The 14,585-nt window shown below is 40.1% G+C and overlaps 1 protein-coding gene across 6 annotated transcripts in view; it reads right to left on the bottom strand.

Annotated features, from left to right (window-relative positions):
- Positions 1-1,419: 1,419 nt before the first annotated feature.
- SLC12A8 (solute carrier family 12 member 8) overlaps positions 1,420-14,585 on the bottom strand; it is an 81,995-nt gene continuing 68,829 nt past the window's right edge. For 5 of the 6 annotated variants that reach the window (XM_077320347.1, XM_077320349.1, XM_077320346.1 and 2 more), the window contains exons 11-14: positions 13,722-13,819; positions 11,929-12,046; positions 8,587-8,647; positions 1,420-3,569 (exon numbers count right to left, since the gene is read on the bottom strand). In XM_077320347.1, coding sequence (XP_077176462.1) covers positions 3,368-3,569; positions 8,587-8,647; positions 11,929-12,046; positions 13,722-13,819 — 479 coding nt within the window. In that variant the 3' untranslated portion in view covers positions 1,420-3,367. The other variant, XM_077320352.1, reaches the window with a different exon arrangement.

Here is a 14,585-nt window from a genome sequence, read left to right as displayed (position 1 = left end):
AGTAAGAAAAGGTATTGGAGATATTAGTAAAAAAATCATTGATGTGTTACTAACTGAGGTGCGTTCTCTAGAGCTTTGAAAAAGGTAATTAGACCTTTACTTTTTAAAACGTATTAATTGGCTAGGCAGTGAGCCAATTAGTCTCCAAATTAAATTTTTGGCAGGTGATAACAGCATTCTATAGCAGAGCAGCTCTACATCTGCCCTTGATCAGTTTTAAATCCATTACAGGCCAGGGTTTGGCTCACTGCATTTAGTCTCACTGGTCTTAGTTTAAAACTAGACAAGATCATCATTCCTCTTGATTCTATTAGATAGGTTAGTGGCCTTTGACACAGCGGATCACTCCAATCTTATCTACTTGTTGGAAAGGCTGATGTTATAGGAAGGTTGGGATCTAGTTGTTTTGGGTACAGTTGTCTTTTGCATAGCAGATTGGGCTTTGGGTGCTCATAGATCATACTTTGCCATTTTAAAAGCTGGTTGGTGAAGTAATAGTATCAAAAAGTGCCTTCTAGCAGTTGCATCTGGTTCACCAACTCTCAAGACTTAGTCAGTCTGGTCACAACTGGTCCATGCTTTTGTAACCTTATGCGGGGATTACTGTAAAGTGTGCCACACTGGATTTTCCTTGAAGGCAACCCAGAAACTACAGGTGGTCCAGAATGCTGCAGCCTGTTTAATATTGGAGGCCAGCCTATGGGAACATATGTTGCCTATACGGAAATGACTATACTAGCTGCCAGGTTGTTTCTGAGTGCAATTCAGAGTGCTGGTTATGACCTTTAAAGCCCTTCACAGCCTGGGGCTCTCATATCTGAAGGACTCTCTCTTGTCCCATATGTTCCTGTCTGCCAATTACAGGCTGCCACCTGCTGGCTGCTCCCTGACTCAGGGTACCCACTTCATATAGACCAGTGCCCAGGACTTTTCCTCAGGGCCCTCTCTTTGTGGACTGAGCTCCTGGGGGGGGGGGGAGTGAGCTGCTTATTGAAGATCTTCAGGAGGTGCTGCAAGATTTCTTATTTGCCAGGAGTTTTGATGGAACAGGAAGAACAGGCATCTTTTGCGGGAAGGAAATAGTATGTATGTGAGGGGGATTGTGTGAACTTTATCTGTACTGTTTTAATAGGTACTTGTAAACTCTCTTGTCTTGTTTTATTGGATTATTTGCTCAGTTTTCCGTGAGAAAAGTGGACTATAAGTGAAGCAAATCAATATAACATAAAACTTAGTACAGGAATGAGATGAACAAAACATTGGCTTACCTTCAGGCTTCTTCAGTGGGGTGAAGTCCTCCATGACTGGGTACGTCATGCCTCCACTCACTCCAGGCAGGGCTTCTGCAAAAAATGTTAATGCTCTTTCAGGCCAAAGGAGGCTGACCCTTCCAGGCATCAAACAGCCAAGCTTTCCAATAAATATCAACATTCCACAATGTGCAACTTCTTTTAATAACCATAACAATGGACTTAACACTCGAACATGTACAAATTCTTCAATCAACTTTTCAGTATTAATCAGGAAAAATGTGGAAGTTAGACACAGAAGAGACTGAGGTAAATGTAGAGAGATGGTATCAAGGAGAAACCTGAATACTGCTTTCAAAGCAACCATGGTATAGTGTTAAAAAGTGTTGGATTAGAATCTGGGAAACTCACATTTGACTCTCCATTCTGCCTTGGAAGCTTGCTAGGTCACCATGTGCCAGTCACACAATCTCAGTCTAGCCTACATCACAGAGGTTTTGCAAAGATAAAACAGATTAGAGGAAAAAGATGTAAGCTGCTTTGGCTCACCATTGCAGAGAAAGGTAGGATATAAATACAGCACATAAATAAGACTGTCTGTACTGGAAAAGAAAACACTACAATTGTGTTTCAGCTTCTAAAAAGCTGAACCATGAACCAAAGAAAGGCACAAGAAAGGAAACACTGGAATGCAATGGATCGCTAATATCTGTGTTCTGTGACGGAATAAATAATAGCAATTTCAGCCTAAATGGCTAGTATAGATGTGCCTTCTGGCCATCTGATACCCTGCCTAGCAGTCTCGATACTACCTTTATATGCCACATGCAATGGACTTCAGACATAATTGACATCCTATTCAAAATAGTGTAGGACTAACTGCACAGGCAGCAGCACCCATGTAGGTAAAGACACATATTTATTTATGTTTACATTTTTATCCTGCCATTCCCCAGTGGGCTCAAGGTGGCTTACAACAAGAGTAAAAATACAATAATTAAATATAACCAGTCTTTGAAAATTAGTTTCAATTTTAAAATACAATCTGTTAAATTATTAAAAAAATCTGTGGCCACATCCCCTTGTATAAGCAATTAAGATGGAAGCTATCTTAAAGAGGGTAGCCATGATGGTCTGCAGGAGAGTCAGATTTGAGTCTGTAGCACCTGACACCCTGACACTCTCATTAGTCTCCAAGCTGCTAATGGACACAGATCTAACCGACATGGCTACCCTTGGAAACAATTTTCATGGAAGGCCCCACATTCATCTGCATGGAGTGGAAATCTATCAACTGCACAAAAAATTCAAGACCTACTCTACTGTGTCTGATGAAGGAAGCTTTGACTCTCAAAAGCTTGCACACTGAAACTCTTGTTGTTCTCTAAGGTGCTACTACACTCAAGGAGAGCTGGGTTTGATTCCTGCTGGGCGACCTTGGGCTCGCCATGGCACTGATAAAACTGTTCTGACCAAGCAGTGATATCAGGGCTCTCTCAGCCTCATCCACCTCACAGAGCGTCTGTTGTGGGGAGAGGAAGGGGAAGGCGACTGTAAATCACTTTGAGACTCCTTCGTTTAGAGAAAAGCGGCATATAAGAACCAACTTTTCTTCTTCAAATCATACATCTTTAAGCATCAGTTAAAGCTTAAGAGGGCTCAAAACTAATCAGGGAAGCATCTTGGAATGTATCTGGTATGGGCAAGTTACTTCATACCAGATGAGTAAGAAAAGGTTGCACATGGAAATTTAAAGTCTTTTAGACAGTTACAAAATTGTGTGACCAAATGTCAACTCTCTACTCCATGTTTCTGTCATTTGTTCTGTATCTTCTATCAAGCCCAGTGTTTGATGTTGATAGAATAAAAGGTGTCATGTGAACAATTTACAACACAAATAGTGATTTTATAACATGATGCTATATATTAACAAAACAGTTGTACAGTTAATTGTGAAAAAATAGTTCCAGTGGCCCCCAAAGGCCATACATTTCTTTCTTTGAAGAGAACAAGGCTGCAAACCTGGCCTTTGCTTAATTGGAAGTTCCAGCATTCATTAAAATCCATTGTGAAAGGGCAAACCATTTAATCAGGCGGTGTGTCTGTGGTCAGTGCTTTTAATTGGCTGGTGGGCTGAATGGCATGTTTCTTTCTTGTTGGAACTGATTAACAAACTCTTCTCTGGTGATAACAGAGGAATGGTGGTAGCGGTCTCGGGAGGCAAAATCTGTATTCTCTTCAGTGAGCTGAGTGGTCTCCATGCCAACTGTTGCAAAGGACGGTGTCACAACAAACCGCTCCTCCAGAGATGGCTTTCCCCTAAAAGACAAAAGAACACAGAACCTTCAGATGCCCCATTGTTTCCCAATACATTTGCAGCTGTACTCTGAACTGCGAAAACAAAACCAAGTAGAAATGGAATCTATACTACTATGTACAAAGAAAGAATGCAAACTTTTCCTTTCCTTTAAGAAAGAATGCAAACTTTTCCTTAGGATTGCAAATTTTGATCAAACTTCACCAAAATCTTTATACTAGATTTTACTTTTAATTGCTGGTAAAGGTTTCTTCTCCACGCATACATTTGCTTATCCCAATTATTTCTGAATGGCTTCAGAACTTTCCAGTCCTATAAAACCAGGTGAACATTTATTTTTAGTTATATGTACACTTTTTGGATGAAAGAATAAAAAAGATTTAAAATTAGTCCGGTGCCTCCTTCTTGGCATTTTCCAAAGTTAGCAGGCAACAATCCAGTGAGCAGAGAAAAAAGAATACATAAACCTTATCATGCATTTCCAGGGTTTTCCTACTGAATGCAAAAAGACTCTAGGCACTGCTTCAATACAGTTTTTAATGAGGCCTCTTTATGCTGAGTTGAATATATTTAGAACCAACCTCATCTATATTCACAGGTATTTTGCAGCATCGTTCTTACCCAAGTATTCCTTACTAGTGTGCAGAGAATTGGCCATTAAAGCCTTGAATTGCTGCAAAGACATTGTCCAACTTGGCAGCTGATTTCTACCCAAGGGTAAAATGAAAACAAAAAACAGTCCTTCCGCTGAAGCCCTTCCACCTAAAATGTATTTTCCAAGTGACCAGCACAGCAAGGCCAGTGTGCCCACATTCTTCAAGCACCATTGCCAGAAATATTACTAACGAGGAGCTTCTACAGTTTGGAGCACTGATGTTGGAGGTGCAGCTGATTTTTTTTATCAATGCATGTAATACTCATGTCACTATTGTTTCTGACTGCACTCCAGGTTCCTTCCATAGAATGAGAGTTGGAAGGGGCCAGACAGGCCCTCTAGTCCAAACCTCTGCTTAATGCAAGATCAACCTAAAGCATCCAGGATAAGCATCTGTCCAGCTGCTGCTTGAAGACTGTCAGTGAGGGGGAGCTCACCACCTCCTTAGGCAGCTGATTCCACTGCTGTAAAATTTTTATTCCTGATATATAGCTGATATCATTCTCCATGTAGTTTAAGCCCCTTACTACAGGTCCTCTCCTCTGCTGCCAACAGGAACCTTTCCCTGTCACCCTCTAAGTGGCAACCTTTCAGATACTTAAAGAAAGCCATCATGTCTTCTCTCAACCTTCTCCAGGCTGAACATTCCCAAGTCCAACAGCCTTTCCTCATGGGGCTCAGCCCCCAGGCCATGGATCATTCTCATAGTTCTCTGAACACTCTCAACCTTGCCCACATCCTTTTTGAAGTGAGGCCTACAAAATGACTTCAGGTAGGGTTCTGACCAATGCAGTATACAATGGGACTATGACATCTCATGATTTTGATGTAATGCCTCTGTTGATACAGTCTTCACCACTGCATCACACTGTCTGCTCATATTTAGCTTACAGTCCACAAGTACCCCAAGATCATGTTCACACTGCTACCCAGAAGTGTATCTCCCATCCAGTATGAATGTTTCTCACTTTTGAGACCCAGACGTAGAACTCTACACTTTTCCTTATTTAAGAAGAAGAGTTGGTTCTTATATGCTGCTTTTCTCTACCTGAAGGAGTGTCAAAGTGGCCCTTTCCTCTCCCCACAATAGATGCCCTGTGAGGTAGGTAAGGCTGAGAGAGCCCTGAAATTGCATCTTGTTCTCATTTGCCCACTTTTCCAGCATGTTCAGATCTTGTTGAACTCTATATCTTCTGGGATGTTCACTATTCCTCCCATCTGCAAATTTAATGAGGAATCTACAGTCCTTCAGTTTACCCATCAGGACTTCAATGGGGAACCTTGACAAAAGCCTTACTGAAATCTAGGTAAACAACATCCACTGAGTTTCCACGATCTAACAAGCCTACTACTCAGTCAAAGAAGGAAACTAGGTTGGCCTGGCAGGATATGCTGGAGAGAAATCCATGTTGACTGCCTGGATCAACAAATTATTCTCTAGATGATAGCAGATCATCCCCTTTAAAATCTGCTCCATTATCTTCCTTGCAATTGAAGTCAGTTTCATTGGCCCCTAGTTTCGTGAGTCATCTCTCCCTTTTTTGGGATAACGTTCACTCTCCTCCAGTCTTCTGGCACCTAAACGAGTCCTCCAAGAAGTCCTAAAAATGGTGGACTAGGGTTCTAGTCCAGAAAATGTGTTGAGTGCTCTTGGATGCACAGGGGATTTGAACTTGTCCAAGGCAGCCAGGTGCCTCTCAACAACATCTCTGTCTGTGTCAACCTGCCACTTAAACAGTACACTTTGCCTACTACCACCCAGATATGAGTCCATATTCTTCTGGGAAAACACAGAGGCAAAATAGGTACTGAGCCTTTCTGCTTTCTCTCTAACCTCTGTCTGAGTTTCTCCATCTTCACCCATCAGAGGGGTTTTGCTAGCTTGGCTTGTTTAGCTGCATTTTCATAGCAATAATAATTTGCACACAAAGGCTTGTATCCACCAGAGTGTTTTTCTAGATCATAGTATGGAAGCACAAAATGTTCCCTGGAAAGATTATTTCTTGGGGTTCCCTGTCTCCAAGGAGAAGCATTTCAGGGGACATTTTGGACTGCAGTGAGAGGAGGGAAATGAGAAGGTTGCACTCTACAGGTAGAAATCATCCACAGAAATGCTCTTGTATATCCAAGTTAGAAAAATTCAATACTTTGAAAAAGAAATACTTCCTTGAGGCAAAACAGCTTCACATATTTATTTTTGCAACTTCAATTATCAACTGATCATATGGAAAGACTCTTAGGACAGAAAGTATAGGAAGAAAGGAAGGAAGAATTATTTCATCATAAGCCCTTGATTTGAGGGACTACTAGCATGTGTATCTCATGCCAAACTGAAAAATTATGTACCTGATAAAAATTACAGGGGGGAAAAAGTTACAGGAGCCTGTGTGCCTTTGCAGTTGGTCATCCTGGGGAAAAATGCTAGTTGATAAGTGGTACATTTATGCAACGTTGAGAAAACAAGACAGAGTCTAGAAATAAGAGATGCAAGGGACAAGGAAAAGAAAACAAAAAAGCCCTTTGTGTATTTGATCAGGTAGGGTAAAGTGCTAGACATATATCATGACCACATCTGTAGTCCTGGCCAAAATCCCAGAAACATTATTCCTGATGGATGGCAGGGTAAAAGGCCATTTGCTAGCAACCTCTCCTTACATGCCTTTTAGCCCATCTCTATGGCCACTGCAGAACTGGAAACCAGGCAAGCGTTACTGCATTTATCTTCAGATTGTGACAACTTGGCTGCATTGTCAGTAAATAAACTGCAGCAGCCACAATCTCAACTGAGGCTTGTACTACACACTGGGGAGCTGCCCAGGCCATCTTAGAAGGCTGATATAAATATAAGGGAGATTGAGAGACTACTCTGAAATTCATATGGGACTACAAGCCAGTAAAACACTTCATCAATATAAATATTCATGTGCCTATTCTTCAATTTATAAAAAGCATTCCAGAAGTGGATTTGGTTTATTTTCATATTACGTTGTGGTTTCAGGCTACTTCCATTCTAGCCATTAGGCACTTTTTACAGAAAATTCAGCTGATATTCTTACCACTTTGCAGCATCCCAGCGTGTTTCCTTATCATCTTTCCAACTTTTTCAGACCTTATTTGTGGCAATATTTTAAGCTGAAAAGCCAGCTGCACCACCAGAATGTCTGTTGTGGATTAGCAAGTTATGGCTGAGTCTTTCCAAGGCTTCATCTTCATTTCTGCCTTTCCTTTTTGTTATTATTGTTCTCAGTTTCCTGCTGCTGTTCTGCTGGGCCAGGAGGATGCACTTGGTTGCCAAGGGACACTTGGGCATTTGGATAAAACTTTGTGGCGTTGTCCCCCCCCCCCCCCCCAATATTTTGAATGTGGAGAAGCCCCTGAAATATTTTTCAGGTTTTCAGAAGCCCTGGAACCAGACCGGATATGGTCAAGTCCATTAAGGCAGGATGTAGGGGAAAGGCTGGGAGCTCTGGGGAATCCCTGCTGTTAGAATATAATCAGCAAGTTATTTGGAACAGGCCTACTCTGAAGGACTGGTTGTTGCAAACTGTAATGTCCTGTTCATGTGCTCAGCAGAGACATCTGATAGCTGCAGTTAATGCCAAAAGGCATTCCTTGCATAGTTTGCAGATGAGTCATCAATGCTCTTGTTTCAGATGGGAATGCCCTCTTTTCTCTTGGGATAGGAAGAGAAGCAAAGGCTTTGTTCTTTCTCAGTGTTTGTGTCTCTCACTCTGCCTGTGTGAGTTCTCCATTTTGCAAACAGCATGTAATGACTGTTCTCTGTAACATATATAAGCTTGTGGCCAAATCAGAGACCATGATACATTGATGTATATGTGCAAGTAAACTTTATTTCTTTAAACCTCTCTCAATGTTCCAGTGTGTCATTGAAGCTGCACCTCAAGAATCTAAGGTAAAGCTTATACTGTGATGTCTCAAGGTGTGCTAAAAGTGGAACCTTATGCAGTGGGGAAAGGGTGGTCCTCTTTTTGTAGGGTCTACATAACAATCTTAAATGGACTACACAAATAGAGTGCATCTTTTCCTAGAAGAAGAAGAAGAAGAGTTGGTTCTTATATGCCGCTTTTCCCTACCCGAAGGAGGCTCAAAGCGGCTTACAGTCGCCTTCCCATTCCTCTCCCCACAACAGACACCCTGTGGGGTGGGTGAGGCTGAGAGAGCCCTGATATCACTGCCCGGTCAGAACAGTTTTATCAATGCCATGGCGAGCCCAAGGTCACCCAGCTGGCTGCATGTGGGGGAGTGCAGAATCGAACCCGGCATGCCAGATTAGAAGTCCGCACTCCTAACCACTACACCAAACTGGCTACACCAAACTGGCTCTCCTAGTTACTGATACCAACCTGCAGGTATTAATCCAAAGTAATTTCATCCACTTGAAAAAACTGAAATTAGCTGCAGCACCTTTAGAAGAAGAACATTAATTGTTAGTTTAATACATAATCTAAAATTAGCCTAAAATATTTTTTTTAATCCCACATTGATCCTGAATAATCCAAAGTAATTCCAAGTATAATTTTAACAGTGGTGGGAATGGGATCTAAGATTTACCTTCTAAATTAAACTTTTGAATCATTACTGAAAAGATCAATATAGACTATATATAAATAAATATTAGATATAATTACTCTAAAACACTTGTAAAAGTGCTATGAAATCTTGAAAAAATAGTCAAAAAGATGAAAAACCCACAATGCCTTGTGGATTTTCCTCTCACCCCCTATATTGTTGTTCCTCCCCCTACAGAGCGTGCTCGGAGTCGTTCATATACAAAAAACATATAAAGTGCTGTAAAATCACAGTTAATTGTTAATTAAAATACCAATAAAACCAGTTCAAACGATTTATTACTTATTATTTGCACTCATAGATTGCCCCTGTTGTGCCTGCTGTCTCAGGGCAGTTGACAGCCATTCATATAAATACAGTTAAAAAATTGAGAGCAACTATTCATTGTTAGTAATACACTAAACTATGTTGAAGCTATAAGACCAGGGCAGAGTCTGCACTTACTTTGTTTATTCCATTGTCAATCCTGTTGAATTCAGATCGATTTGAACTCGAGTCTTCCTCTTCCCCCTCCCTCTCCCCATTGAAACAAGAAAGTGTTCTGCATGTGGTTAGGGTAGTTCAGAAGGGAGGGGGAGCCAAGCCTCTTTCTTTCTTTTCTTGAAGGGGGGGGAGAGGAGCCAAGCAGGGAGCCTCTTACATTTCTTGGAGAGGGGGGGCAGAGGATCGAAGAAGGCAGAGGAGGGAGAAAAAAATCCAAGACCGACAGAAGTTGAGAGAAATTAGGGGCTTCTCCTTTAAGGCAAACTTGTCACATGAGCAGCTTTGGACAATCGGGGGTTCTCTACCATGGAGCAAAGCCCAGATTCAAAACAGCCTGCTTTCTCAATTTGATTCTTAAAATATTGAGCATTAAAAGCACTCTAAGATATCGCACAATAAAAGTAGGGTCACACTGGATCAATCCTTCTTGCTGCAGAAGGAAAATTTAAACTGGCCAAAATCAAAACGGAAATCGCATTCTGTGTAGACAGCAGGGGCTGAATTGACCTGGGATTGGAATAAAAGCTCCATGCAGTTTACACCCTTGTCTCAATGTGTCCTCCCTCAACAGCCAAAACAGTCCAAGAAAAGGCTGCCTCCCCCCCCCCCCCACTGCCCCTTTTCCTGGCAGAAATCAAGTCTTTCAACTGGCAACACTAGTAAGGGCCACGGAGAGAGCATTTTCTTTTTAAAGCTACAGGTGCTGCTTCTTTTGTTTTTGCAGGGCTTAACACCACCACCACTGCCCCACATTAAAAAGATTTCAGACTTTTCTGCAAGCCTGCTTTTGCAGAAATATCTATCAAGTCTGTTCATAACTCCAGTCTTCATATTTAAGTATTCACAGGTTTGGCCATGTTAAGAATTAGATATAAAAACTGGAAAGACAATAGCCAGAATATCTTAACACCCAAAGTTCCTTATAATTCTTTAAAGTGTAGATTAATTATTCCTAATACATTTTGGTAAAATGACTGCCAGCAACCTTAAAAAATTCTATTAGCTTGTCTCTGCTGTTAGTGTTCATTTCCATGGCAATACAAAAACAATGTCCACACTTCTATTCATGCCATTATGCGTTTGCAATTTAAGAAGTGATGAACTGCAACTGTTGTAAAAGAGTGTAACTTTATTTAGAATTGCACTGCTCATCTCTGAATACATTTAATACTACATACTGAATTAATACAAATAACTAATCATCGTCCTAGTCTCTTTAGTGACATTTACCTTGAGAATTATGTTCTTTGTTTACCTTTCTCACATATGTCATTTGTTTAATCCTTAAATCAAACAGCCTCCTGCTTCCAGTTTTAAATATTTAAATTTAATTATCTAATTATTGAAATTCTATTCACTGTAGTTTCCTCGATGGAGTGATAGAATTTTTAATGTAACAAATATTTTTCTCCCTCTTCTGTATTCTATTTCTCTTAAAATGAAGAAAAATTCTTTTTAAAGCTCTTAGTTCAGATATCAAGAAAGCATGCAGGGAAGTTCTCAGTGAATTCCATCCTCCAGCCTAGTTACAAAACTCCTACTTATTGGAGGACTTCCCAAAAACAAAGCTTTGGGTTTATCAGATTAAGGGTAAAGTAGCAGAATGTTGAGGATCTAGCTGTATTTAGTTTCACCAGGTTTTAGTCTGGCTAAGTTTTATTCTGCTTTTATGGAAACTGTATGTTCTTTTCAGCTGATCCAGTACTGCAATGTGCTCTACGTGGAGTTACCCTTTAAGAATACTGGTCCAGAATGCAGCAGTGTGCCTATTACCAGGGGCTAACCCTGAGTTGGCAATTCTGAAACAGCTACAGTGGCTGCCACTGAGTTTAATTCAAGGTGCTGTTAATGAAACCTTTCACAACCTGGGACTTACATGTTTGAAGGTTTGTCTCCTGCCCTGTGTCCTTGTGCACTAGCTAAGGCTGTCAGGCAGCCTCCATTGGCTATCCCACCACTTAGGGCAGCTTGTTTCACATAGACCAGAGACCTTTTTTCATCACAGTTATAATTCTTTGGAATGGGCTCCATAAAAGGCTGAGAAGGGGCCCCCTCCTTGGAGATCTTCAAGAGCTTTTGAGGGGGGGTTGAATGGCTGGCATCGTTTAAGACAGGGAGGGAGGAAAATTTTGGAGTTCTCCATTTTATTTTTGATTTCAATAGAAATTTTTTTTAACTATTATTGTAAGCCACCTGTAACCATCAGGAAAAACAGAATATAAATGCTTAAATATTAATAAATAATTTTCTATTTATGATTCCCTAATCTGATCCTGCATACTGTTCTTGGCAGTTTTTAAAAGCCTGTCCTGTGCAGATTGTACTATTCCTGTTTTTAGATGCCTTAGATTTTAATTTTTTATTGTATACTGCATTTATATATGTTTTACTTTTTGTATGTTATATTCTGATATACCCCACCCTGAGTCCAAAGAGAAAGGGCTGGTTAACAAATTCAATAAATAAATAAACAAACAAACAAATAAAATTATTTCTGTCGTCTCCCCAAAATAGTTTTGGACATGGCAGGCTATGTGTAAATATTTAAATTAAATTGTTTTGGATATAGTAACATTTAGCATATGTCAATAAAATCTGAAGAAGTTATAATACCTTGAACTGAAAATACTTACCAGGTGGTAATCCTGGACTAACTTGTCCAATGTAAAAATACAGAATAATTGCTAGCCCTAAATTGACAAGGGTGTAGATCCACTGAATGACAAACATAATGGCAAGGGATCCCACTGCCTATTCAAAAAGATTAAAATAGTTAGGATTATTCTGTGACACATTAACTGTTGCTACTCCTAAGTAATATATTAGATCAAAACTGTTCTTGGAAGAATTTCTCTCTGATTAGTCTTGAGATGCCAACCATAAACTGACTTTCCCAGGGGAAGAAAATTATTTATATTCTCAGACTGCTTTTGGCAATTAATTTGGCAATTTTGGCAATTAATGTTAGACTAGTTTCATTTTGCAAGATAGGCTCCCTTATTGCCTTTAAGGACATCATTTTGCGCAAGATAATTGGGAAACCTGGTATCTATGAATGGGAGGGGGTGAGTTAGAGGGAATATGTAATCTTTTGAAGGGTTCCAGTAAGCAAGGGTCCTAATTGGCCTAAAACTAATTGGCTTGGTGTTTGATGGGGAATATACTAGTTAAGATTTTCTATGGCTCACTTCTATGGTTTTGCTACAGTAATGTAGTTTGGACATTTGAACAGTGGTCTGCATATCCAAGAACAAGAGAAGAATCGATTTGTTTGAACTCTTGTGTTGGAGAAGGCTTCTGTGGGTTTCATGGACAGTAAAAGTCACAAACAAGGAAATTCTACAGCACATAAAGTCTGCTATATCACTGGTAGGCAAAATCACAAAACTCTGGCTCACTCACATTGGCTAAGAAAACAATTGTGCTAGGATTGGTCAGTGGAAAAAGGAAACCAGGCTGACAAAGAACACAGTGGTTAGACATGATCAAAATGGACACCAGCCAGAACATTACACAACTAAAAGAAGTGGTGCAAGATCAGAAATCGTGGCAACAGCTGAGCCGTGGGATTGCCAAGAGTTGAACTCAACTGAATGGCTGACATCATCATATCCAAGAGCATAAGGATGTAACACCTGACCCAGATTTCTGAGTTTCAGGTGGAAAGCTAGCTTTCTTGATTTGTGTTGCTCGTTTTAGGCTGCTGCTCCATATTTAATACATTCTAACTAACAAATTATTCTAAGCTCTAATAATAATTATTATTCTAAAATTCGAATAAACAAAAATTATACATATTTAAAGAAAATGTCTGATTATTTGCACACTCTTGCCCTGGGGACCCACAGGATTCAGCTCCTTGATTCCTCTAGGTCTGGAATGACAGCCCAGAGAGGAAAGACAGCCATTCCAGTTCCTGACCACTTCTGCTCCACTAAGGAGCGAATTGGGGGAATCTGAGGGTGGCCCCTCTCATGCCCCACCAGTGTCAAGGGTGATGCAGGAGCATCCTTGGTGACGTGGGTGGACTGCTGGGAAGTGAGCCCTCCAGTTCTGGTGTTGCCCATCCCCTTAGGCCTCATATGGAATGGTGGGTTCAAAATAAATACAAAATCTCTATATCTACAATAAGCTTCTTATTTCGAAGAACAGCAAAGTATCCTGGCATGATCTCATCCTAGACTACTCTGCCTTTTGTAATCCCATTTTTCCTACTTGGTTTCCCAGCTACCAACTTCAAGACAGGTGTTCCTCATCCAGAAACCCTGCTGCATTGTATAATAGAACTTTTCCATGGAGCCTGAAGTGTGTTTCTGTAATGGCAATATGTTGTTAAAGGTTTCTCTTCATTACTTACTATCCTAAGGCCATCTTGGGTGTTTCATATAGGAATAAATAAACATTTGAAATCAGCAGCATGACTCACACCAACTAGAGATGCCCAGTGGTTACAGAATCTGGAGTAGAAGGACTCTGGCATTTTCTGAATTTCTAATTCTGGACTTTGTTGTTTTACATTTAAATCTGTAGAATAAAAGGGACAAAGTAATGAGAATAAACCATAACATAGATAGATTCTCAGTCTGATATTGTTCAGCAAGATATGTGTTCTGTATGGATATGCCTGAACCACCACCAGTGTTTTTGTGCCATTGAACCTTTCAAAATTAATTCCACCTATGCCACAGTATCCTAATTTTGTTACTCTAGTAGATTTTCAACCCCGTTTTACCCATCGCAATCTTTGCTATCACCATCTTTCTTGCTAAATGATTCCCCCCTTAAAAAACACAATATCTGATAATATGGATAAAAGAAGCAAACAATATGCTAAATAAGTAAATGTATATAAATAATTTAGATTTCCATCATATATTTTGATCGCAAAATTTCAATTTTCAAAATGTATTATGTGAAATTTGTCAACAGCCAGGTTGTAACATTGGACACTTTCACAGATGCTAAATAATGCAGTTTAAATCCACTCCAGTAACCACCTGCAAGTGGATTTGGCCATTTCACACAGCAAAATCCAGTCACAAAGTGCACTGAAAGAAGGTCAAAAATGTTATTTAGTGTGTGTGAAAGCACCCTTAGTCTCCTATGTGTGCTTTATTTATTGTATTTATATACTGCCCTTAGATAAGAAGCAATCTTACTCTATACGAGCTACTGAAAGTTCCTTTAATTCCTTTTGTTTGTTTGTTCTAGCTGTCATTCACAACTGACTTATGGCGATCCCAAGGGACAGGCTTTCTCAACCACAGATTTGTAAAATCCTGGGGTTTCT

The sequence above is a fragment of the Paroedura picta genome, chromosome 2, assembly GCF_049243985.1.
Source record: "Paroedura picta isolate Pp20150507F chromosome 2, Ppicta_v3.0, whole genome shotgun sequence".
Lineage (NCBI taxonomy): Eukaryota > Metazoa > Chordata > Lepidosauria > Squamata > Gekkonidae > Paroedura > Paroedura picta.
The sequence above is the reverse complement of the archived record's forward strand: the minus strand, read 5'-3'. Positions and strand labels throughout refer to the sequence as shown.